The sequence below is a fragment of the Lithobates pipiens genome, unplaced genomic scaffold (assembly GCF_037356315.1).
Source record: "Lithobates pipiens isolate NorthernLeopardFrog02 unplaced genomic scaffold, aLitPip1_a1.2 Scaffold_18, whole genome shotgun sequence".
Classification (NCBI taxonomy): domain Eukaryota; kingdom Metazoa; phylum Chordata; class Amphibia; order Anura; family Ranidae; genus Lithobates; species Lithobates pipiens.
Genome location: NW_027507758.1, coordinates 647,082,330 through 647,108,980, shown reverse-complemented (window position 1 = coordinate 647,108,980; position 26,651 = coordinate 647,082,330). Strand labels below are relative to the sequence as shown.

General features: G+C 46.0%; 2 protein-coding genes across 3 annotated transcripts in view; one reads left to right on the top strand and one right to left on the bottom strand.

Annotated features, from left to right (window-relative positions):
* The window catches only part of LOC143989546 (uncharacterized), a 600,653-nt gene that overhangs the window by 195,739 nt on the left and 378,263 nt on the right, over window positions 1-26,651 (bottom strand). The window lies entirely within an intron of this gene.
* LOC143989617 (uncharacterized) lies at window positions 706-16,993 on the top strand. 2 transcript variants are annotated; one of them, XM_077489836.1, is made up of 7 exons: window positions 706-791; window positions 8,187-8,296; window positions 8,497-8,631; window positions 8,720-8,843; window positions 8,960-9,057; window positions 9,181-9,322; window positions 15,452-16,993. In XM_077489836.1, exons 2-7 carry the CDS (start codon window positions 8,201-8,203, stop codon window positions 16,714-16,716), a joined length of 1,860 nt encoding a protein of 619 aa, XP_077345962.1. In that variant the 5' UTR covers window positions 706-791; window positions 8,187-8,200; the 3' UTR covers window positions 16,717-16,993. The 2 variants fall into 2 exon arrangements, with proteins under 2 accessions (XP_077345962.1, XP_077345963.1); XM_077489837.1 differs by lacking the exons at window positions 8,960-9,057; window positions 9,181-9,322.

Sequence of the window (26,651 nt, the reverse complement as noted above, 5' to 3'; positions counted from 1 at the left end):
CAGTGGATCTGCAGGGAACAGCATCTTGAGCACAAAGCACTTTATGTTGCATATGGAACAGTTTACATCATTTATTGATAAACACCATAAGATCAGTGAAGTAGGTGTAAAGTGGAAGCAGTAGATCTGCAGAGAATATTATTTGAGCCCCTAGCACTTTATATATGAATGTCTCCACATATTTTAGTGTATTTGTGATGATTTATGTGCACACACAATAGGACAGCGCTGTGACACATAATGCTCTTCTAGTTGATAAAGGGAACACTTACCTTTGTTACAGCAGCAGTCCGGTATAAGTTATTTCTGTAGGTATTTGAGTTGTTACACATAGCGCGGGTTTTATTCTATATAAATTGGTGACATAATTGCCCAAATCTGGGGATCAGTAGCCATTTCCACCCTTTACTCTCGGCTGGGGCTCTTTGTATCCATATAACAGATGTTCTACATGACTAAATCTGACATCAATTTTACTGCAAAATCAAAGGGGCCAAAATGTCCCCCCCTCCCCCGAGCAGTAATATATTTCTATCTCCCTTGGTGGGAGTGGAGATGACCCATCTATAAGGATCTACAGTACATACACACACAGCACAAGGCCTTGTTCACACTACCAGACGTTTCTGCAGTTCCTCTGAGCTCCACAAGGTGGTGATCTCACCTCTACCCGGACAGGAAGTCTCTATGGAAGACAGGAAGTGATGTCAGGCACAAGCAGGAAGTTCCGGGTGAGAGGTGAGTCAGGAGGAAGTAGAGAGAAGACATTGCTGGAAGTTTCAGCAGAGGAGGTAATAAGATCTTATTTTCTATTTACACCCAGTAACCCCCCGTCATGTCCGTCCTCTTCCTCCATAGTCACTGTGAGGTCTTTTATTTCCAGCAGATGATGATACACCCATATATAGTGTGGAAACCTAGATTAACCCCTTCAGGGGGATCAGTTGATGATGAATATATCTTCCCTCCAAATCTGGCCATACATGGTTCAGTTTTATCGTTCATCCAGCGGGATCAGAGGAAAAAACTGAAGTGATTCCCCCATCCACACATTGGAGGGGGATAGGGGAATCCTCCCCGCTGCACTATTGTATTCTGACAATGGGGGGCGCTCCTCCGCTCTCAGAATACACAGATGAGTGATGAAGCTATTGGCTGCAGCCGCTGATGGAGTGACTTTTATCCGGCAGTGACCACACATGGATGGAAATGTGACCGATCCCTGCTGAACCAGCTGAATTTCCATGTCTCTATGGTCACCATAAGTGACTTCCTCCCCTCCCCCTCATCTCCTTCATTATGTAAGTCATGCTGAGATCATCTCCCATTGGCTGAGCAATATTCTCATTTGTCTCTGAGCTCCTTCTTGCTATTCCTCGTCCTGCCTGTTGTTTCCTTGGATTGATTTTCTGTGTAGTGACCCCGGCTTCATCTCTTGGATGCGCTCGTCTGTTGCTTGTCCTGACCTTTATCCTGATTCCTGGATCTCCTCCTCATCTCACACCCAATATAGAGAATGGAACTTGTGATCCAGGAGGCCACATTTTACGAGACTCCCGGACCCCAAGAATCACAGTGAACACTAAACTGTCCAGATTAAATATTTCCCCACTGGGGGCCATAGTGCTTAACCACTTCAGCCCCGGAAGGATTTGCCCCCTTAAGGACCAGGCCATTTTTTGCGATTTGGGATTGCGTCACTTTAACTGACAATTGCGCGGTCGTGCGACGTTGTACCCAAACAAAATTGACAACCTCTTTTCCCCACAAATAGACCTTTCTTTTGGTGGTATTTGATCACCTCTGCACCTTTTTTTTCATGAAGAGTGACAATTTTGGGGGGGGAAAACAAAACAATTTTTATTTTACTTTTTGCTATAATACATATCCCAAAAAAATATAAAAAACAAATGTATTCCTCAGTTTTGGCCGATATATATTCTAAATATTTTTGGTAAAAAAAATTTGCAACAGGCTTATATTGATTGGTTTGCGCGAAAGTTATCGCATCTACAAAATAGGGGATAGATTTCGGGGACCTTTTACTACTAATGGCGACGATCTGCGATTTTTAAGGAGACTGCGACATTGCGGCAGACAAATCTGACCACAAATTACACTTTTTGGGGAGCAGTGACATTATCACATTGATCAAAGCTATAAAAATTTACTGATCAGTGTAAAAAATGACACTGGCGGGGAAGGGGTTAACACCAGGAGGTGATCAAGGGGTTAATATAAAGTGCCTTGAGGCGATTCAGTTTGCTTTGTGCGCTATACAAATCATTCATTCATATAAAGTGTATAATAACAATCTAAAGTGCAACAATTCTAACAAATAATAATGATAATAAAATAACCACCACACACATTTTACACAGTACTTTTCTTATACGGGCGGTACAGTGGTGTAGTGGGTAGCGCTCTCGCCTAGCAGTAAAAGTTGCTGTAGTGTCGCTGGAATCCCAACCTCGACACTACCTGACGGCAGTTTGCATGTTCTCCCTGTGCTGGCGTGGGTTTCCTCCCACACTCCAAAGACATGTTGGTAGACAGATGCATCGTCAATACATTTGTTTCGTATTAAAATGAATTTGTAATTTGTGTCTGAAATTCAATTCGGATTGGTACGAAATACAAATTTTCATTTAACGAATGTTCGTCGTGATGAATTTATCATTATGAGGGGCTCCCACCATCCCTGTGCTGTGCTGACTTCCTGGGTTTTTTAACTTCATTAAAACTAATAATCGTAATTAACGAACATTCTTATTTTGTCCGATTCTGAATCTCGACAGTATCAACGGTACCAGTCTCCCACTCCCATATTAAAAAAGGTCATTTTCCCAACCCCCACTCAGCAGCAGAAGAAAACCTCTGATTGGTCAACAAAACACCAGTCACGTTTCCGTTGTAACGGAATTTGGATCCGAAATTCGTAAACAAAATTTCGTATTACGTACAAAATTCGGAAGCATAGCAATTCGTATTTTGGATCCTCTCGAATGTACACATTACATTTTTTTTCGATTCGTAGAAAACTAATCGCACATGTCTACATGTTGTTAGGTAATGAGATGCTGTCTATAAAATTAGTCAAACCTCAAATTTGGTTGGGATTTTTAAGGCAATGTAAAAAATGTACTAGTTGTATATAAAAAATATATTTTATTATAAATACAAAAAGAAGAAAACATTACTGCTGTATATACAAAGAAAGTCCATAATATGACAATGTTGCGTTGGCATACAGTAAAGCATAAAACAATACCACATGAAAAAGTTTATGCGACAAAGCGAGCGGCTATTTCTTCTACGCGTTTCAAAAAGTATATGTAAATAGTTTCTTCTTCAGGGAAGCCACTTTCTGTGAACACATAACACACAATAAATATATCGAAAATACATTTACAAAATAACATAATAACATTCAACCTCAACACTTGACTACTCACATGTTTGTTTTTAACATCAAAAGGACATTTCTCTTTCTTGGCACTACCCAAAACAAAAAAGACGGACCAAAGAGGAAAAATAATAATAATGATGATGATCTGCTGAATTGTCACCGCACTACAAAGCCCAGGAGTCTGGAAGACTCAACAATAGATGGGAACAAAATAGCTTCTTTAGTACATGTCCAATGGCTCATCAAGTGAGAAAACCCACGTTATATGAGCCCTCGATAATCAGGAGGACCTAAGGCAGAGAAAAAACCAAGGAATATTTTAATTTTTACTCCCATCTTATCACTTTTCTTTAAAGAGAGAGATCACTCAATTATTGCTTACCGCAGTATTAGAGTCCAACATTCATAAACCAAGTTCCTTAGTTTTCCTGCCAATACAATCAAATCCTGAAAATCCTAAGGACATGTGAAAGATTCCCACCTGTTAGGGCTTCTGGCATTTGCCTTAAATAGCCCAGGTCTGATTGATTGGCGCCAAAGAGTCCTCCAATCAAAATGATAACTCCTCCTAACTACTAATAAACTCCCTTAATAGGAGGTCTTACTTGAAAACTATTCCAATCACAAGGCACCCTCATTGCCCAAACAACAGTGTCATCACTGTTGTTGTGTACACATCCGGTGCGCCAACCACAACCGGAACCCTAGATAGCGCCAACCAGAACCGGAAGTAGCGCCATCCTCAACCGGAAGTGGTGCTCATCCAAGACCTCCGGACGTGACGACATCTCCGCAACCGGAAATGACGATGTCACACATCAGACGGCTTAGACGGATGCCACAAGAAAACCAAATGAGGAGATGGCGGCGGCGTCACCAAGGAGACGGCACTGCTTATCTCCCCTACATAGATAGAACAATACCTGAAAGGGCAAAGAAGAGAGAATAGACCATCCATCGCTTGGTACATTAGATCTTTTTTAAACTCATTTTGTTCCATTGAAAATGATTACCACATTTAAAGGGACCCTTCCTCAATCAAGTTGTTTTAAAGGGCATATGGATATTTAATCCAAGAAGGGTGGCAAATTTAATCACAAAGAAATCCCTAATGTATTTATCAGGTGTGATATGACATCCAAGGCAAGAACTAAAACCACCGACACAGGAAAAAATTGGATAAGTCTGAGACAACCACATAAGGGGCCGACTAAGAACGAATCCAAAGCCCATACAACAACTCCCAATCAGGAATGGATGGGGAAAAGAAAAAAAAAACCCATAACCTCTCCTCTATGGAGTCATGTAAATGGGCACACCTGTGCTGGGAGTGTGGTGACAGCAGATCCTATCTATAAGAATTATGCCCTGTTACACCCATGTGTTAGCAGTGTCAAATGTTGTTCACAAAGAATGGGTTCAAATATATTTCATATGGAAAACCCATTGTAATAAAATACAAATAAATAAAATAGAATAACCTTCAAAAAAAAAAAGGGGGGGGGGGGGAACATGAAAAGGAAACTCAATTACCTCTACATCTCTACACCAATTCATTAGTCAGTTTTTCCCGAAACATAGCCATCCAGAAATGGCCTAAAACTTTCTGTTTCATTAAGGCCTGGGGGGGGGTTGTAGCTTCTAAAGACCTACTCCAGTGCATTTCGCACTACAAGAGTATTTTGTTCCAATCCCTTCCTCTAAGTGGTATATGTACTCGATCCACAACAGTGAAATTCACAGCAGGCATCCTGTAGGCATGAGCTTTTGCTACATGTCTACCCAGTGGAAGATATAAATTGCAGATCCTCATACTAGACAGATGTTTACTTATACGTTGGCCAAATTCTTGTTTGGTCTTCCAATATAGAAAGCACCACACTCACATTGAAAAAGATAGACTACACCTCTCGTTTTGCAATTAGCAAAATGTTTTAACCAAAAATTCTCACCATTCGGTAACTTAAAAGTTGTACATTGCCTTATGAATTCACAGAAAGAACAGGACCCACATGGGTAGGTCCCCCAGGTTTTGCATGGATCTAAACGTTGACTTCCTTTGTACTCACTTTGTGTCAATGAGTCTCCAATGGAGCCAGCCTTCCGAAAAGTAATTTGAGGTTTTGGGTGATAACGGTAGACAAAACTGGGTCCTCCGTTAACACCAACCAATATTTAGTGAGAATTTTTATTTTATTTTTTCATGTTCATTCGAGAACCGTAATATTAATCTAGTTTTATTGTCAGCCTTATTAGATTTTTTTTTTTCTAAACAACAACACTTGTCTATCTTGGCTCTTAACACGGTTAAAAGCCTTTTTCAGACCAGTTTTAGTATAGCCTCTTGATAGTAATCTCCTACTCAGTTCACCTGCCTCCTCCTGGAAAGCTTCTTCAGTTGTACAATTTCGTTTTATTCGTAACAGTTGACTGTATGAATTCATTATTTTCTAATCTAACCAAAGTACTTGAAAAAAAGTCAGCCCTACACTGGCATATACAGTCCTTAGAACGATACATCCAAGAAAACATTAATCCGATTGGTTTGAGAATTCAGATATTCCCCATTCTCAGCCATATTTCTAATGAGCTGAAGAAGAATTGGGAATCTCACTTGAATGATTGCTCAAAAAATCTGATGATTTTATTACAAAGAGAGTATAAACAGCAATTTCCGGTTGCGGAGATGTCGTCACGTCTGGAGGTCTTGGATGAGCACCACTTCTGGTTCCGGTTGAAGATGTCGCTACTTCTGGTTCCGGTTGTGGTTGGCACTATCTCGGGTTCCGGTTGTGGTTGGCACACCGGATGTTTTGAGGTTTGACTAATTTTATCTACTATTCAGGGATGATGGCAATTACATGCCATAGCATATGAGTCTAACAATATTCTTTATTAGATGCTGTCTAAATTGGCCCTAGTGTACGAATGTGAGTTAGGGACCTTAGACTGTAAGCTCCTTGAGGGTAGGGACCAATGTGAATGTACAATGTATATGTAAAGCGCTGTGTAAATTGATGGCGCTATATAAGTACCTTAAGTAATAATAATAAATAATAGTGCAGCGCAGTATAACCTATATATCATTGTTTGAAACACCAATAAATAAAATGGAGATAACGAAATGCAATATTCCCTACAGTGTATTCTTATATACGTAATTAAAAGCACAGTGCAAGCAGTCCATATATATAAGATTTCATGTGTTATATAACATCAGTGTTGATAGAGAACTCGTTTATATCAAACATTGTGTGAGACCATCCCCCGCCGTGCTCATCCGTCCTCACTGGGACCAGTATCATGTGCACACCACCACCAGACACATTTAGTGTGTGAGACCATCCCCCGCTGCAGGGCCGCCTTTTTGCATGGGCACGCTGTTCAGTTGCCCGGGGACCCCACCTGTCCAATGACTCCAGCCAGGGCCGGGCTGGCCTACCGGTATACTGAGAAATTTCCCAGTAGGCCATCTGCCTTGGGCCACTTTGAGTTGCTGCTACAGTGCACCGCTCTTTCCATCTCTCCTCCTCCTCCTGTGTTTTACGGAGCTGGCTGGGTCTGTGTTCGGCGGCCGTGCTGTAACAAGGTCCCACCTCCCTAGACCGACTCGTGTAATAGTAGATTGAATCAGTGTTCCGCCTATCACACGAGCTGGTCTAGGGGGGCTGGACCTTGTTACAGCACAGCCACCAAACACAGACCCAGCCAGCTCTGTGATACACAGGAGGAGATGCCCGCTGTGTGTGTGTTACCAGGCAATGGTGAGTCTGTATTAATTGGCACAGTGATGCTGCATTCATGGGCACAGTGAGGCTGCAATAGTGGGCACAGTGAGGCTGCAATGGTGGGTACAGTGAGGCTGCATTCATGGGTACAGTGAGGCTGTAATGATGGGCACAGTGATGCTGCAATGGTGGGTACAGTGAGGCTGCAATGATGGGCACAGTGAGGCTGCAATGATGGGCACAGTGAGGCTGCAATGATGGGCACAGTGAGGCTGCAATGGTGGGCACAGTGAGGCTGCAATGGTGGGTACAGTGAGGCTGCATTCATGGGTACAGTGAGGATACAATGGTGGGCACAGTGAGGCTGCATTCATGGGTACAGTGAGGCTGCAATGGTGGGCACAGTGAGGCTGCATTCAACTCAAATAACGGTCACTCTTTTGCTCCTTCACGATCTCTCTCATCCATGCCCAAAACAGCCGATCCTCCTACGCTCTCCCTGCTGGGTGCTTGTGCTGATAACTTCACATAGATTTCTCTCAAATCCGTTATTGACATGTAATCACAAACATAGACTCCATAGTGCTCTCTGCTTGTTACTTTATGAATACAGCCCCAAAACAGGCACACTTACAAGATCAAAGATTTAAAACAGCATATGTCTTAACTATGTTCCTCAGCGTGTTCTAACTGTAGGGGGGTGGGCTACCAGTGACATGACAGAAATCACTTTTCCTGATCACTGGATGCAATATATCGCTGACATGTCACTAGGCAGAACGGGGAATGCCTTCTTTACATTCTGCCTGTGTACAAGGCAATCGCGGGTCACCAGCAGAGATTAATCCACCCGACCCACGGACACGTTCCCACAATGTGCAGGAACGGCGATTTGCTCAGGAGAGCCACTTTGCCGCCGTATAACTGTGGAGGTCAGTCGGCAACTAGTTAAATACATACTGACCTTCATATTACCTCCTGATATCCTCATCCCATTATTGTACAACCAATCCAGATAATTCTCTGTTATAAATGTTATCTGTCTACAGGGAAACCTTCATATATGATGGCACCAATGAGGATGGAGGAGGACCGGAGTCACATGACTGAGAAGATACTAAACCTCACCCTGGAGATCATCTACCTGCTGACCGGAGAGGTGAGGAGGATTCTGGGAGGTCACATGACATCACTCTTATCTCTATTAATAAAACACAGACCTGACCGGAGAGGTGAGGAGGATTCTGGGAGGTCACATGACATCACTCTTATCTCTATTAATAAAACACAGACCTGACCGGAGAGGTGAGGAGGATTCTGGGATTCTAACATGATATTCCTATTGGTTCCTCAATACAGAGATTTCCTCTTGTGAAGTCAGGTGATCATATGACCATCACAGTGCCTCCATGTGACTCCCTAAAACCTGAGAGACACAACATGGAGAAGATTCTAGAAGTCACCAAGAAGATGATGGAGCTGCTGACAGGAGAGGTGAGGAGGATTCTGGGAATTCTGGGACATTATCCAGTAACAGACAAGGGATGTGTCTGGATGGTGACTGTATCATTGTGTGTGTCAGGTTCCTATAAGGTGTCAGGATGTCACTGTCTATTTCTCCATGGAGGAGTGGGAGTATTTAGAAGGACACAAGGATCTCTACAAGGACGTCATGATGGACAATCAGCCGCCCCTCACATCACCGGGTAAGAGGAGACTTTATTGTAAAGGAGAGAGCAGTACGGAGGCTCCACCTAGATCCCCCATCATCTGATAAACACATAGAAACAATGTATTCAGTCAGTGTGTGTGTTTCCTACAGATGGATCCAGTAATGGGAACCCACCAGAGAGATGTCCCCGTCCTCTGTATTCCCGGGATTCCACACAGGAAGATCACACCATCCCCCACTGTTACAAGGTTGGTGGGACGGAGATTATAAAACACAGACTCATGGAGACAATATGTGTATTTTCTATGTGGTGTCACAATAATAAATCTTCTATCTTACAGATGATATTCTCTCTCATTTTCTTGGTTTAGAGTGGAGATCCAATGGATATAGAATTTGAGGTGAAATCAGAAGAAGAAGAGAGGTATGTGAGGGATGATCAGCAGTCTATGGAGGAGGATGGAATAACGGGGACATTTATAGAGGAGGACACTCCTACAGAGATCAGCACAGGTGGGTCATTAACACTAAATCCATTCCTCCACCCATACTGCTCACTGATTGGTCCAGAGTAGGGCGGGGGCTGGGTGATATCAGCCTGTAATCCCCTGGTCACTTTCCTGAGCTGTGTTCCCCGTCCTGTATTCCTGGATTTCTCTCCGATAATCTTCCTTCTCTGTGCTGCCGACACAATTTATGTATCTAGACTGGATTTATGGAGATTCTGGGGATCAGTTGGCAGCAAAATGTTCATTTTAAAAATACGCGTCTAGCAAGATCTCTGACAGAACAATTTTCCCGGGGTTACTTGTTCTGTTGATAAAAAGTATACCGCGCTAAATGCTAAAAACTGACATACAGGTAATAGATATAGGGGATACACTGGTGACAATTAATAAAATTAATAAAACAATCCCCAGTGAAAGGTTCTTGTGCTGGTGGAACAGTATCCAGTGCTGTGACTTGAGTAATAGATGGATGACTTTGTGCTTTAAATAGGGTGCCCCCCTAGTAGATGTGCACTCATCCCTGGGAGTGGACCAACTATCGCTAGTTAGGTCAAATGTGCGCGGGGGGGACCCCCTCAAAAGACATGCTGGTAGGTTAATTAGACCTTGTCTAAAAAAAAAAAAAATCGGCCTTAATATTTGTATGTGTTTGTAAGCGTGTCAGGACCTTACGGGGTAAAGGACCACGCAAAGCCGCAGATGGACTCAGTTCGCATAGGTAGCGCTATACAAGTCACTCACTCATACCCTGTGGATATCCTCTGGACCGATGATTGGCAGCGGTGAATGTTCCTCATATAAATAGATATAATAGAAGAAGCGAATTATGGGGAAGCCTCGAATTTAACCACTTAAGGACCAGACCTCTTTTTCAGACTTGGTGTTTACATGTTTAAAACAGTTTTTTTTTGCTAGAAAATTACTTAGAACCCCCAAACATTTTATATTGTTTTTTTTCTAACACCCTAGAGAATAAAATGGCGGTCATTGAAATACTTTTTTTCACACTGTATTTGCGCAGCGGTCTTACAAGCGCACTTTTTTTGGAAAAAATTCACTTTTTTGAATAAAAAAATAAGACAACAGTAAAATTAGCCCAATTTTTTTTTATATTGTGAAAGATAATGGTACGCCCTGTAAATTGATACCCAACATGTCACGCTTCAAAATTGTGCCCGCTCGTGGAATGGCGTCAAACTTTTAGCCTCAAAAATCTCCATAAGCGACATTTAAAAAATTCTACAGGTTGCATTTTTTGCGTTACAGAGGAGGTCTAGGGCTAGAATTATTGCTTTCGCTCTACCGATCGCGGCGATACCTCACATGTGTGGTTTGACCACCGTTTTCATATGCGGGCGCTACTCACGTATGCGCTCGCTTCTGTGCGCAAGCTCGTCGTGACGGGGTGTTTTTTAAAAAATTTTTTTTTTTTTTTCTTATTTATTTTAATTGATTGTATTTATTTTTACACTGTTTAAAAAAATAAAATAAAATGGATCACTTTTATTCCTGTTACAAGGAATGTAAACATCCCTTGTAATAGAAAAGAGCATGACAGGTCCTCTTAAATATGAGATCTGGGGTCAAAAAGTCCTCAGATCTCATATTTGGGCTAAAATGAAAAAAAAAAAAGAAAATTTAGGGGTATTTAGCCAGCCCACTCGCCTGTGGTCTTTGTCGGTTTCCTGTGCGCGAAACTACGTCACTAGGCCGACTATTCGAGATTCTTTACCGTTCGCAAACTTCCGTCTCCAGAAGTCTTGTGGTTTTTTGTTCCCGATCATGTTTTCTGTACAACGTCTCTGGCTCGGCTATCGCAGGTAGGGGGTTTTCGATTGACCTTCATTTTAATGCATTTCTTGTCACGAAACTCGATATCTAAACTCTCGAGTCATTCGTTAGAAAAACCCTGCACACAGCCGTATTGTTAGCCACTCAGTCGCACCGCTGTTGTAACTGACTTTCTCATTTCACGTGCCTCACTTCGATTCGAGCTTAGTTATGTCTAAATGTCGCACCGTTTCGTTCGGACATGTCACATATTGTATCTCTGCCTCTGTACCATGTTCCACAGACAGGTTGTTGCCAGTCACGATACGCGGCACAATGATTCGTGCCTCCACCACGGCTAGGTCATTTCAATCATTTCTCTGTCACATACCGCCCTCCCATTCGAATCCAGTCGCATCCGTAATGCGCCGATTCGTCCCAGTAGCCCCAGTTGTTTGGCCTCATTTCAGTACATGCTCCAGAGTCCGCTCGTTGTTAGTCGCAGTTTTCAGCTTATCGATCTGTGCCTCTGTCATGGGAAATCATTTCACTGTCACCTATCACGTTCCGATTCGAATCCAGTCCCATCCGTGATGCACCGATTCGCTCGGCGTGCCCCAGTTGCGTTGGCCTCATTTCAATACATGCGCTAGAGCCCGGTCGTTGTTAGTCGCAGTTTGCGGCCTCTCCGATTCTTGTCTCTGTCATGGGAGAATCATTTCAGTGTCACGTATCACGCTCCGATTCGAATCCAGTAGCATCTAACATGCACCGATTCGTTCCAGTGCGCCCCAGGTTTGTTTGGCCACATTTCAGTACATGCCCAGAGTCCGGTTCATTGTCAGTCGCAGTTGCGACTCAACCGTTTCGTGCCTCTGTCATGGCAAGTTCTTTTCACTATCACCTATCACGCTCCGATTCTAATCCAGTGGCATCCATGATGCATCGGTTCGTCTCGGCGTGCCCCAGATGGTTTGGCCACATTTCTTTTTTTTCCACAGGTTATCTCATTCGACAGTCACAGTTGCAGCACTAATTCATGTCTTCACGTTAGCACGAAACATTTCACTCATTTCATCTTTCACGCAACTGTCACGTCGAGTCCAAAAATTCGGAAAACCACTTCGAACCCATGTAGTCACCGGTACACTACGGACTTATACGAGTCAGTCGTTTAGGTCACCTTTTGAGTTCGTTTGTCAGACTCCTTATCAGTTGTCATCTGTTGTTTCTCTAGGTCAGTCCAAGTTCAGTAGGTCCACCCTGCACCAGGTTGGATGATACTTCCCCAGGTAAAAAAAAAAAAGGAAAAACAACAATTGTGCAGGTGTATATATGTAAATATGAGTGCATATGACGATATATATTTATGTGTATACGTGTATGTTCACACCCATCTTTAGGGCATAGCAGCTGGGTGTGTACGTTTGTGGTAGGAAAGAGAAACAGTCTTGAATTGTGTCACCCTGAATAGGTTACAGTCGACCATCTTGCGACCTCAAGGATATAGGACATCACACCTAGGGCACAGACCACCTAGAGCCATGTCTCAAGCTGGCAGCAAAGACCTCACAGCCCTTTTGTCACCTCGCCCACCTTCAGTGAGCGGCAGCGTGCAGTCCCTCAGGAGATGGACCATCCCCTGAGGGATGGCAGAAATGAGGCGCAGGGGTGTACCTTTCCCCGCCACGGCCAGGAAGGCAGAGCTTTTCAGGCTCCTCTCCTCCCCGCCAGCCGCAGCTGGACCCAGTACCCCACCCCAGGCCTCACTCCAATCAATTTCCGCTGCCATATCACAACTCCACACCATGGTGTCGTCTTTGGCTAACACTGTCATGGACGTCCAGGCCAGAGTGGCGCTCTTGGAGGCTCGCCGGCCATGACCACCCCTGATCCAACCACAGTTCTGACACCACTTCCGACAGGTATCTCAGGGACAAGTCCCGTCGTCTGCCCAGCACATCTAGTTCCGGCCGGCATAAGGAAGGACATCCTGGACAGCAAGGACATCAACCTTGCCTCCTTACTCATTTCTGTCAAGACCTGGCAGAAAACAAAGCCTATACCTGGGGAGATGTCTCAGTAGTTCTCAAGGCCAAAGATCCTAGGCTCAACCGGAAGTTGTCTGTCCCAGAGTTCGCCCTAGCCTTTGGTATGCTGAGGGATGTCATATGCTCAGCTTCCCCCGGCAGCTGGATTTATATCTCCATACCGTGGTGGACTTGGGCTACAAGTACGGAGGGTCTTCTTTTTATGACTACTATCGTTCCTTCTCCGCCAAGGCAGCTGCCAGGCTGGCGCAATTTCAGACAGCCATGGACTGGAGCCTCATGGACACTGAGTTGTTCTGCCGGCATTTTGCCGGCCTGCGCTCACCACTATGCGCCATCTGTCAGTCCTCTACCCACACCGCCTCCTGGTGCGCCAATGCAGCGGTCAGTCGCCCCTTTGAGTTCCCCTCTACCTCCGGTACAGCACAAGGCCCGTCGGCCCCCGTACAGAAACCCCAGGTAGACAAGTTCGGATGCTCGGTTTGGACCGTAGGAGGGGTTATGGCTCGTGTAATTTTAGCCAATGCCGCCTGCTGCACGTCTGTGTCATATGTCACAGGGCGCACCCCAGAAATTTATGTGAGGTCAAACAAAATGGCTCATGACTAAGCCGCATAGATGTCCTGTGGTTGGGATTCTATCTCACCTTGCACCCCACTCCCTCACTAGCCACCTTCCTCATCTGAGGATTTACAGCAGGCTTTCATACCGGCCTTATCTCTCTGCCCCATACAACCTATGAGTGTAGGAACCTTCGCTCAGCGGCCACCGATGAGCAGGCCATAGACCAGTTACTGCAAACTGAATTAGAGCGAGGCTTTGTCATAGGTCCCTTCACGCTGCCCCCTTTCAGTACTTAGAGAGTTAGCCCTATTGGTGTACGACCTGTCTGCGCCTCATTCTTCTCACGTTCCCAGCCTGAAAATCCCTGATCCCCTCCGAAGAGTTCTCTTCAAAGTACGCCTCCGTTGACATAGCAATCCAGGCCATCCTTAAGGCAGGCACAGGCACCTGGCTGTCCAAGGCGGATATCTTAGATGCCTTTAAGCTTTTGCCTATCTACCCATCCCTTTGGTGCTGGCACGGTATTAAATGGAGAGACCTATTCTATTTTGCTACTAAGCTAACATTTGGCTCTAAGAGCAGCCCCTGGCTTTTCAACACATTTGCACAATCTCTTACCTGGATTTTATTATACAAAGCCCATTGTCAGGAAGTTATCCATTATCTGGACGACTTCCTGTTAATAGAGCAGCCGGGTGTGCCTCCAGGGGACCTTGACAAGCTGAGAGTCGTCTTTGGGAACCTCAATGTCCCCATTGCTGAACACAAGGTCGACGGACCCACACACTCCATCACCTTTCTCGGGGTCAATCTGCTCCATGCAGGCCAGCCTTCCCCTTGATAAACTGACCCGCATTAGGTTAGTTCTCTGAGAATTCACCCTTACGAGAGGGTGTACGAAGAAACAGCTACAGTCGCTATTGGGCATGCTTAACTTCGCCATGCGAATCATTCCCCAGGGTCGGTCCTTTGTCTCGCGCCTGTTGGTCTATCTTTCACAGGCTCAAGACCCCGATCAAATCCTCAGCCTGGACACCGCAGCCGTAGCAGACTTATCGATGTGGGATGAGTTCCTGTCCACCTGGAATGGCATATCCTTGTTCATACCGTCTATCTCACCTCTGTCACCGCAGGTAGCGACAGATGCCGCAGCCTCCACAGGATTCGCTGCTATTTTTGGCCACCATTGGTTTGCTGGACCCTGGCCTTCACAGATACTTTTGGTCCCCGGGTTTAGCCAGTCTTCATCCGTATGTGTGTGTGTGTGTGTGTGTGTGTGTGTGTGTGTGTGTGTGTGTGTGTGTGTGTGTTCATTTGTAAAGCCATAGGGAACCTTCTCATCTATCTACCAGCCCAGTCCATGTAGGTTCAGGCTGAACTCTGGACTGTTTGGTTGGTCACTGAGACATGTTTTTAAACCACATTCACTTTGTAAATGTTTTTTATTCTTGTCCTAGTCTTTTTCATGAATGATTCGTAATAAATAAATACTGTTATTTTTTTTAACAAAGAGTACAATATCCCGGAAAAGCCAATTTTTCCCAATTCCTATATATACTCATTTTAGGATGTGGATTAGTATATCATTAACTGTGTTGTCCACAGAGCCACCCTGGGGTGACAACACTAAACATACCCATAGGAATTGTAAGATCCTCAGAGACAACGCTGTCTAATGTGGGCGGAGTCCTGGTTTAGGGGAACCCATCAGCTCATGTCTAGTAATAATCTTTGTATTTCTATTTTAGTAGATGGACGGGAGATGAGGAAAACCTCAGAGGATTGTCTCACTTTGTCTCCAGACTGTAAAGTAGAAGATGAGGACATCACACAGTATAGTCCAGGAGAAACCCCGACTACCTCAAATGTCCATCCGGCACCACACAGTGCAGATGGACCATCGTATTCCTCTTATCCTGAGGAACCTCAGACTGTGCGGGACGGGGCCGTCCTTCCAACAGAGAAGAGCTTTTCCTGTACTGAGTGCGGGAAGTGTTTCCCTTCTAAATCCAAACTTAATAGACATCAGAGATCTCACACAGGGGAGAAGCCATATTCCTGTGCTGAGTGTGGGAAATGTTTTTCACAGAAGTTGCATCTTGACACACATCAGAGATCTCATACAGGGGAGAAGCCATATTCCTGTCCTGAGTGCGGGAAATGTTTTTCAGTGAAGTCCAATCTTTATTCACATCAGAGATCTCACACGGGGGAGAAGCCGTATTCCTGTCCTGAGTGTGGGAAATGTTTTTCAGTGAAGTCCAATCTTTACACACATCAGAGAAATCACAGAGGGGAGAAGCCGTATTCCTGTCCTGAGTGCGGGAAATTTTTTTCACAGAAGTCCTATCTGTCCATACATCAGAGATCTCACACAGGGGAGAAGCCGTATTCCTGTCCTGAGTGTGGGAAATGTTTTTCAGTGAAGTCCAATCTTTACACACATCAGAGATCTCACACAGGGGAGAAGCCGTATTCCTGTCCTGAGTGCGGGAAATGTTTTTCACAGAAGTTGCATCTTGACACACATCAGAGATCTCATACAGGGGAGAAGCCGTATTCCTGCCCTGAGTGTGGGAAATGTTTTTCACAGAAGTTGCATCTTGACACACATCAGAGATCTCATACAGGGGAGAAGCCGTATTCCTGCCCTGAGTGTGGGAAATGTTTTTCACAGAAGTCCAGTCTTTCCATACATCAGAGTTCTCACACGGGGGAGAAGCCATATTCCTGTCCTGAGTGTGGAAAATCTTTTTCAAATAAGTCCGATCTTTACACACATCAGAGATCTCACACGGGGGAGAAGCCATATTCCTGTCCTGAGTGCGGGAAATGTTATTCAAAAAAGTCCCATCTTTCCAGACATCAGAGATCTCACACAGGGGAGAAGCTGTATTCCTGTCCTGGGTGTGGGAAATGTTTTTCACAGAAGTCTGATCTTTCCAGACATCAGAGATCTCTCACGGGGAGAAGCCATATTCCTGTCCTGAGTGAGGGAATTGTTCCTCACTGAAGTCCTGTCTTCCTGTACATCAGGGACCCCACACAACCCTCAAGGTGTATTAGTGCCTTGAGTGCAGGAAATGTCTTCTATATAAATGTTGCTGGACATCACAGCTCTCATGTGGGGAAGAAGCACACCCTGATATACACCTCAGATATACTCCATGGCTGATCTTCATCATGGAAGAAACAGTTGATAAGGAGATCACCAAAGACATGGATGAAGTGTTGTACCGTGTTGGCCATTGATAGCAGCAGAAAAATAAAAATTGAGTCATTACCTCTCATTGGCTGAGTACATTTTGTGGTGGAAGATTTCACAAACACTTATTTGAACGTTTATGACTGATATTCGTCCAGCCATGATGAACATTGGCCGTATTTTATTTCATACTCTGATTTCCTTGACTCCATCTAATGACCATAATGCAGTATTGCATTCATTGAGGTATTTCAGGAAAAATACTCGATTATGGCCACTAGATGGAGCTGATGACCATAGGATAGGGATGAGCTTCGTGTTCGAGTCGAACATACGTTCGACTCGAACATCGGCTGTTCGTCCATTCGGGAAAGTCCGAACATTTTGTTCCGTTCGCGCCAAATTCGTGTGGCGCTCACGGCCCACAATGCACTGCGATGGCGCAGTGCATTGCTGGCTCATGATTGGCCAAGCATGCACTGTGACCCCGCATGCTTGGCCAATCGCAGCGCCAGCAGCGAGGAGAGCCATGATTGGCCACAGGCAGGATGCCTGTGGCCAATCATAGCTCAGGCTGTGTAGTGCATGCCCCACACTATATAAGGCCGCCAGCACGGCAGCCTTGTGTAGTGTGTTGACGTCTGAAGCAGTGGGTGTTCTGTGTACCTTCAACACAGTACACACCGATCGTTTTCGGACGATTTTCGATCTTGCTGTTGTGTAGTGGTTGTTGTCTGCATGCCCTGACCGCAGTATACACCGCTATATTCACCTCACCTATATAGCTAGTGATCTATCTTTTATAATAGAGCTTGCAGTCAGTAGTGTTAGGAGCTAGTGCGTGCTGTCTGCGTGCTCTGTACCCAGTACATACCGCTATATCCACCTACATAGCTCTTCTCTATTTGAGACCACTTGCCATCTGCAGGAGTTATTGGAAGTTGTGTGTGCCTCCAGCACAGCACAGTATACATCTGTATATACCCCTTTATCTCTGGTGTTCTATAATAAAGGCATCTGCAGGAGTTAGTGGGTGTTGTGTGCCTCTAGCACAATATACACTACCCAACTGCTTTTTTACCCAACTCCCTTCAGGCCATTACCATGTCTGGTAGGCCAGCAAGGAGAGGCAGACAGGCGCGGGCCGATAAAAGAGGGCAAGCAAGCTCTGTGTCTAGAGACAACAGTGCTGGTCGTGGACGCGGTGCATTGTCATCAGCATGTGGCCATGGGACACGCTTGTCCTTCTTTTTGGCAGCTGGACATGTTGAGCCGCAACATGCCAACGACTTGGTAGAGTGGATGACCAAGCCCTCTTCATCCTCCTCATCCTCTCTCACCCAGGCTCAGGGTACTAGCAAAGCAGCTGCCAATGCATCGTCTCAATGTCATCATCAGTGACTCCTTCCCTAGACCCACCACGTCCTCCTGAGGAGTCTCCTGAACTCTTTGAGCACAGTGTTGGGTACATGCTCCAGGAGGATGCCCAGTGTTTTGTGGGCTCTGATGATGACACTCAGCTAGAGGAAGGCAGTAGCGTGAGCGCAGAGAGAGGGGATGCTCAAGAAGGACAGCAATCTGGCAGTCATGTTCCACAAGCTGCAGCATACTGCCAGGTTTGCTACAGCGATGAAGAGGGAGGGGATGATGAGGGCACTGACTCCACATGGGTGCCTGGAAGGAGAGAGGAGGAGGCACATGTCCAATGAGGCAGGATGCTCTCCGGGGGCCAGCTTAGGGGCAGCACACCGACTGAATCACACCGCAGAGCTCCGCCTGTGCAGGGCGCTGCCTCTGCGCGTTATTCTAAAAGTTCTTTGGTGTGGGCCTTTTTTGAGACGAGTGCATCAGATTGCACCGCTGCTATTTGCAACATATGTCTCAAGCGTATCTCACGTGGCCAAAACATCAGCCGCTTGGGCACCACATGCTTGACCAGACATATGTTGACCTGCCATGCAGCTCGTTGGCAAGCGTACCTCAAAGACCCACACCAAAGAACAAAGCGGACCTCTCCTTGCTCCTCATCAGCTGGCATCTCCAACCCCACTAGACCTTCAGTCCTCTCTGAAACCTGCTCTGAGAGGAATGAAGGTGTAGAATTAGGTGTGTCACAGCCAAGTGCTTCCGGGAACTCTGCTAGCGGTACACCCACGTCCGATTAATGTCCCTGCCCCAGCTGCTGGACCGGCGAAAGAAGTTCACTCCCAGCCATCCACATGCCCAGCGGTTGAATGCTAGCTTGGCTAAATTGCTAGCACTTCAACTGCTGCCTTTTCAGTTGGTAGACTCGACCCCCTTCCGTGAGTTTGTACAATGTGCGGTTCCTCAGTGGCAGGTCCCCAAACGCCACTTTTTCTCACGGAAGGCGATTCCGGCTCTCTACCGGCATGTGGAAGGCAATGTCCTTGCCTTGCTGGACAGGGCGGTCAGCGGTAAGGTGCATATTACCGCTGACTCATGGTCCAGCAGGCAGGGACAGGGACGTTACCTGTCTTTCACGGCCCATTGGGTCACTCTTCTGGCTGCTGGGAAGGATGCAGGACAAGGTGCAGTAGTGTTGGAGGTTGTTCCGCCACCACGCCTCCAAAATGCTACTATTGGTTGTGACACACCTCTCTCCTCCACCCCCTCCTCTTCTTCTTCCTCCATGGCCTCTTCCAGTGCTCTGTCCTCAGAACCAGCGGTGCTCCGTAGGCGTTCCAGGGGCTACGCAAGTACGCAGGCAAAACGATGCCATGCCGTGCTTGCGCTGGTTTGTTTGGGGGACAGGAGCCACACTGGGGCGGATATTTTGTCAGCTCTGCAGGGGCAGGCCGAGAGGTGGTTGACGCCACGCCAGCTTAAGCCAGGAATGGTGGTTTGCGACAATGGCACCAACCTCCTCTCCGCCCTCCGACAGGGACAACTGACCCATGTGCCCTGTGTAGCTCACGTCCTTAACCTGGTGGTGCAGCGGTTCTTGGGCAGGTACCCCGGCTTACAGGATGTCCTGAAGCAGGCCAGGAAAGTCTGTGTGCATTTCCGCCGATCATTTAATGCCTGTGCTCGGCTGGCTGAGCTCCAAAAGGAGTTGAACCTGCCCAAGAACCGACTTATATGTGACATGCCCACCAGATGGAACTCAACATTGGCCATGCTGCAGCTGCTGCACATGCAGCAGAGGGCCATCAATGAGTACCTGTGCGACTACGGCGACAGGGTCAGGGGAGCTTGGTTTTTTCTCACCACGCCAGTGGGGCATGATCAGGGATGCATGCACTGTCCTGTCACCGTTTGAGGAGGCCACAAGGATGGTGAGCAGTGACAGTGCATGCATCAGTGACACTGTACCTCTTGTTCACCTCTTGTAGCATACGCTGCGTGGAATAATGGACAGGGCACTTGAGGCAGAACAGAGGCAGGAAGAGGAGGACTTCCTTGCCTCTCAAGGCCCCCTTTATCCAGACAGTGTTCCTGTGCCACCCATCACACAGGAGGAGGATGATGATTGTGTCAGCATGGTGGTGGAGGCTGGCACTCAGCAGCAGTCTTGTAGTGATGATTTACAGTCCCAAGAAACACGTGGACTTGTACGTGGCTGGGAGGAGGTAGCTGCGGATCATGTTGTCCTTAGTGACCCAGAGGACTCCAGACCGAATGCCTCAGCTAACCTACGCTGCATGGCCTCCCTTATCCTGCAAAGCCTGCGGAAGGATCCTCGTATTCTTCGGATCAAGGAGAGGGACCATTACTGGCTGGCCACTCTCCTTGATCCACGGTACAAGGGTAAGGTTGCCGACCTTATCTTGCCATCGCAGAGGGAGCAGAGGATGAGACATCTCCGGGAGGCCTTGCAGAAAGGTCTGTGCAACGCGTTCCCAGAGACTAGGAGGTTACAAACTCCTGATCCTGGACAACGTGTTGCTGAGGCATCGGTCAGAAGGAGCGGTGGAAAAGGTGGCCGTCTGACTGATGCTTTCAGACAATTTTTTAGTCTGCAGCCCCAAGGTATGATCGGTTCCAGCACCCATCGCCAGCGTCTGATTTATATGCAGGAATCCCTAGGGGCAAGGTCAGACTTGGACACCTTTCCCACCGAAAATCCTCTGGCTTACTGGGTCTTGAGGATGGATCACTGGCCAGAGCTTGCACAGTATGCAATTGAGCTACTGGCCTGTCCTGCATCCAGCGTTCTTTCAGAAGGCACCTTCAGTGCTGCTGGGGGCTTTGTTACCGATCACAGGGTGCGCCTGTCCACCGAATCAGTTGATCGACTGACCTTCATCAAGATGAATCAGTCTTGGATCACCCACAGCTACCAAGCACCTGAAGCTGATGTAACAGAATAATTTTTTTTGAAATATGACATCCCTTCAAGACTGCCTATGCTGATGCTGAGTGACTGTCCTGTTATGTTGATTGTCTATCCTCTTCCTCCTCCGCTGATATGTTGGAAGAACATTTTTGGTTCTGGGTGATGCCATCAGCCCAATTTTTCTGCCCCTGTTTAACAGGAGCGTTTAATTACAATTTTTTAATGCAATGCTTTGCAGCAGGGCTAATTCCTGCAATAAAAGTAGAGTATATGGCAGAGGTTGCAGTGTGGTGGCACCAGTGCCTAAGGCCCAATTTTTCTGCCCCTGTTTAACAGGGACATGTAATTACAATTCTTGATATAATATTTCACAGGAGGGCCCCTTCCTGTGCCCACCCAGAGTAACTGTGAGGACTTATAGTGTTGTGGAACCAGCACCACAACCACCAAAGGTCAATTTTTCTACCACTGTTCAACAATGGCATGTAATTACAATTCTTGATATAATCGTTCACAGCAGGGCGCTCCAGCGCCCACCAAGAGTCACTTTGAGGGCTTACAATGTTGTGGCAAAACCAACACCTTGTTCCGCCATTTCTGCAGAGCATATAGGGCAGGCCCCTACTTTCAAACATCCAACTTACAAACATCTCCTACTTGCAAACGGAAGGAGACAACAGCAAGTGAGATGAAAAAAGATGGACGACAAAACAAATTATACAGGGGTGATAACCCTTCCCTATGTTTTCCAAAAAGCTTAAAAATAGTTTTTTTGACTGGAGCTACACTTTAAAAATGTACCAGTTGAGAATTACAAACAGATTCAACTTAACACAACAAACCTACACAGTCCCTGTCTTGTTTGCACCGCCTGTATACTGCTGTTCTGAGTATATAGGGCCTGGGGGCCACACGCATTTCCTTTTTTTAATATGGGTACAGGGTTCCCCTTAATATGCGTACAAGACCCAAAGGGGCTGGTAATGGGCAGGGAGGGCTACCCATGCCATTTTTCTCAATGATTTTCAACCATATTGCAGGAACCAGATATAACATTAAAACCGCAAGCAGTTTTAAATGGTGTTATTTCCGTTTAATGTCATTTTGTGCAGGGACTGTTCTAAACACGGGAAACACGTGGCACTTCACAGGCATACTACAGACACCCCCCAGGCACCATATTTAAAGGAATATTTCACTTTTTTTTTACTTTAATCATCATTAAAATCAGTGCTCCCGCCAAAACTGCCATTTTAAAAAACATTTTAGGCATTGACCCATGTCCCCTGGGGCAGGACCCGGGTCCCCAAACCCTTTTTAGGACAGTATCTTGCATATTAGCCGTTAAAATTAGCACTTTTAATTTCGAACGTTCGAGTCCCATAGACTTCAATGGGGTTCTAGCGTTCGTACGAATTTGGGGTCCGTTCGAAAGTTCTGGTGCGAACCGAACCGGGGGGTGTTCGGCTCATCCCTACCATAGGAAATCATTGTATTAATTCATAGCCAGATATTGTAACAACTGGATGAATGATTGTCACATCAGTCCAATACTTTTTTTGAAAAATAGATCTCTTAGTCTCCCTCATCAGACATGTCTTCATACTTATACCTGAGATCATACTCATACACTTATCAGTACAGTACACACTGAAGGATAGAACTTAAATAAGCCAACACTATTAGACTAACCATTGAATTAATATGAGAAATACCATGTTTGGACTTTAGATGGCGCCAAGTATAATAGCAATTATCTCCAGCTAGTGGCAAAGGTAGTATTTTCTATTTTAAATCAATGGAAATCATTCGACCAGCAAATAGACAATTAAACTCCATTTCCCACTCATTCACACAGAAGGAATGTACTTGTATTTTCATTGGGTGAATTATTATGTAAATTATTTATGAATAGACCCCTAAATGTCAGGAGACGTTTATATAAAGATGGGAAGTATGTAGCGGATAAATGAATACACCTGCTAGCAATGTTATTACCAGGCTGCAGCTAGGGGGAGCTCTTTCAAGCGCATTTGTGAGGACAGACACTGATGTTGGATGAGAAGACCTGGCTTACAGTCTCTACTCCAATTCATCCCCAAGGTGTTCTGTTGTGTTGAGGTCAGGACTCCGTGCAGGCCAGTCAAGTTCCTCCACCCCAAACTCTCTCATCTATGTCTATATGGATCTTGCTTTTTGCACTGGTGTGCAATCATGTTGGAACAGGAAGGGGTCTTCCCCAAACTGTGTCCACAAAGTTGGGAACATGAAATTGACCAAAATGTCTTGGTATGACGACGCCTTAAGAGTTCCCTTCAGTGGAACTAAGAGGCCAAACCCAACCCCTGAAATACAACCCCACACCATAATCCCCCCTCCACCAAATGATTTGGACCAGTGTGCAAAGCAAGGTCCATAAAGACATGGATGAGTGAGTTTGGGGTGGAGGAACGTGACTGGCCTGGACAGAGTCCTGACCTCAACACAACAGAACACCTTGGGGATAAATTAGAGCAGAGGCTGTAAGCCAGGCCTTCTCGTCCAACATTAGTGTCTGACCTCACAAATGCACTTCTGAAAGAATGGTCAAACATTCCCATAGACACACTCCTAAACCTTGTGGACAGCCTTCCCGGAAGAGTTGAAGCTGTTGTAGCTGAAAACGGTGGGCCAAATGAATATTGAACCCTACGGACTAAGACTGGGATGCCATCACAGTTCATGTATGTATAAAGGCAGGCGTCCCAATACTTAGGCCAATATATTGTATATTGCTTGTGACGCTGAGCATGGCTATGGACTTAGGGCTGGTTCACACCACAGAGATGCAGAGAACATATGTGAGGATGCCTGCTGGCTTAGTGGGCAGCACTTCTGTCTAGCAGCACTGGAGTTGCTGGTTCAATTCCCCAACATGCTAATGCTTGTGTTGAAGTTTATATGATCTCCCTGTGTGGGTTTCTCACCACAATCCAAAGACATGCTGTCATTTTATTTGTCTCCTTTCTAAATAGTCTCTAATGTAAGAAAGTTAGTTTTGGACTTTAGATTGGAAGCTCATTGCAGCCAGGGACTGATGTTAATGTTTGTTAGCACTAATCATTAGACATGTGCATTAGTTTTCGTCCGAATGCATTTTCGTCCGAATTTCAGCTATTTTCGTTTTCGTTTTGACAAACGATAACAAAAGCACAAAATCTGGAAAACGAAAGATCCGACATAAATAAATGCTTTATTTTCGTTTTCATTGTTACAACAGTTCGATATAGAATAGGAGATTCGACATGACTCTGACAATAATCTGTGTCTATAGAACCTGTGGTCGAATGTGCCTAACCTTACCTCTATTAGTCCAAGATTATATAGAGAAAATATTCCACAGAGAAAAAAAGATTTGACAGAGAGAAAAGATTCTGCAAGTTACTGTCCTAAAAAGTGTTTGGGGACCCGGGTCCTGCCCCAGGAGACATGGATCAATGCAAAAAAAAGTTTTAAAAACGGCCATTTTTTCGGGAGCAGTGATTTTAATAATGATTAAAGTGAAACAATAAAAGTGTAATATTCCTTTAAATTTCGTAGGGGGGGGGGGGGGGGTTGTCTATAGTGTGCCTGTGAAGGGGCGCATGTTTCCCGTGCTTAGAACTGTCCCTGCACAAAGTGTCATTTATGCAGGAAAAAAAGTCCTTTAAAATCACTCGCAGCTATTATGAATTGTCGGCTCCCGTAATACAGAGAACACTCATTGAAAGTCATTGATAAAAAAAAAAAAAAAAAAAAAAGCGTGGGGGTCCCCCAAATTCAATTACCAGGCCCTTCAGGTCTGGTATGGATATTAAGGGGAACCCCGCGTCAAATTAAAAAAAAAATTGACGTGGGGTTCCCCCTAAAAATCCATACCAGACCCTTTATCCGAGCACGCAACCTGGCAGGCCGCAGGAAAAGAGGGGGGGCCGCTCTCTGAACCGTACCAGGCCACATGCCCTCAACATTGGGAGGATGCTTTGGGGGTCCGTGACCCCTCAAAGCACCTTGTCCCCATGTTGATGAGGACAAGGGCCTCATCCCCACAACCCTGGCCGGTGGTTGTGGAGGTCTGCGGGCGGGGGGGCTTATCAGAATCTGGAAGCCCTCTTTAACAAGGGGACCCCCAGATCCCGCCCCCCCCCTGTTTGAAATGGTAAGGGGGTACAAAAGTACCCCTACCATTTCACAAAGAAAGTGTAAAAAATGGTTAAATAAAACAAACACACTTTTGAAAAATTCCTTTATTAAAAATAAAAAAAAGATTCTAGCGGCGGTAATCCACTCTTGCTATCCAGCGACGGACGATCATCTCTCCAGCGATGTCTCATCTCATCCAGCGCAGCGATCCATCCTTCTTCTGTCTCCTCCACGGAGACACTGCAGGCATTCCGGCGGCTGACGTTTCTTATATACGGAGGGCGGGGCCACCCGTAACCTGACCCCGCCCCCCTCTGACGCAAGGGGAAACCCGGGGTTCCCTGTGACGTAGGGGTGACCCGCACCCCTCTGATGTAACACAGGCAGGTTTCCGTTACATCAGAGGGGGGCGGGGTCACCCATACGTCACGGGGAACCCCGGGTTTCCCCTTGCGTCAGAGGGGGGCGGGGTCAGGTGACGGGTGGCCCCGCCCTCCGTATATAAGAAACGTCAGCCGCCGGAATCCTTGCAGTGTCTCCTCCACGGAGACAGAAGAAGGATGGATCGCTGCGCTGGATGAGATGAGACATCGCTGGAGAGATGATCGTCCTTCGCTGGATAGCAAGAGTGGATTACCGCCGCTGGAATCATTTTTTTATTTTTAATAAAGGAATTTTTCAAAAGTGTGTTTGTTTTATTTAACCATTTTTTACACTTTCTTTGTGAAATGGTAGGGGTACTTTTGTACCCCCTTACCATTTCAAACAGGGGGGGGGGCGGGATCTGGGGGTCCCCTTGTTAAAGGGGGCTTCCAGATTCTGATAAGCCCCCCGCCCGCAGACCTCCACAACCACCGGCCAGGGTTGTGGGGATGAGGCCCTTGTCCTCATCAACATGGGGACAAGGTGCTTTGAGGGGTCACGGACCCCCAAAGCATCCTCCCAATGTTGAGGGCATGTGGCCTGGTACGGTTCAGGAGGGAGGGGGGGCCGCTCTCTCGCCCCCCCCCTCTTTTCCTGCGGCCTGCCAGGTTGCGTGCTCGGATAAAGGGTCTGGTTATGGATATTTAGGGGGACCCCCACGTCAAATTTTTTCTTAAATTTGAGGAAGGGTTCCCCTTAATATCCATACCAGACCTGAAGGGCCTGGTAATTGAATTTGGGGGACCCCCACACTTTTTTATTTATTTATTTTTTTATCAATGACTTTCAATGAGTGTTCTCTGTATTACGGAGCCGACAATTCATAATAGCTGCGAGTGATTTTAAAGGACTTTTTTTCCTG

Bases quoted from the DNA above. Each gene is read 5' to 3' on its own strand.
- LOC143989617 (XM_077489836.1), top strand. From the start codon at position 8,201: ATGATGGCACCAATGAGGATGGAGGAGGACCGGAGTCACATGACTGAG. The intron at 8,297-8,496 runs GTGAGGAGGATT...TCCTCAATACAG, and splicing joins TCTACCTGCTGACCGGAGAG to AGATTTCCTCTTGTGAAGTC. The intron at 9,323-15,451 runs GTGGGTCATTAA...TTTCTATTTTAG, and splicing joins TCCTACAGAGATCAGCACAG to TAGATGGACGGGAGATGAGG.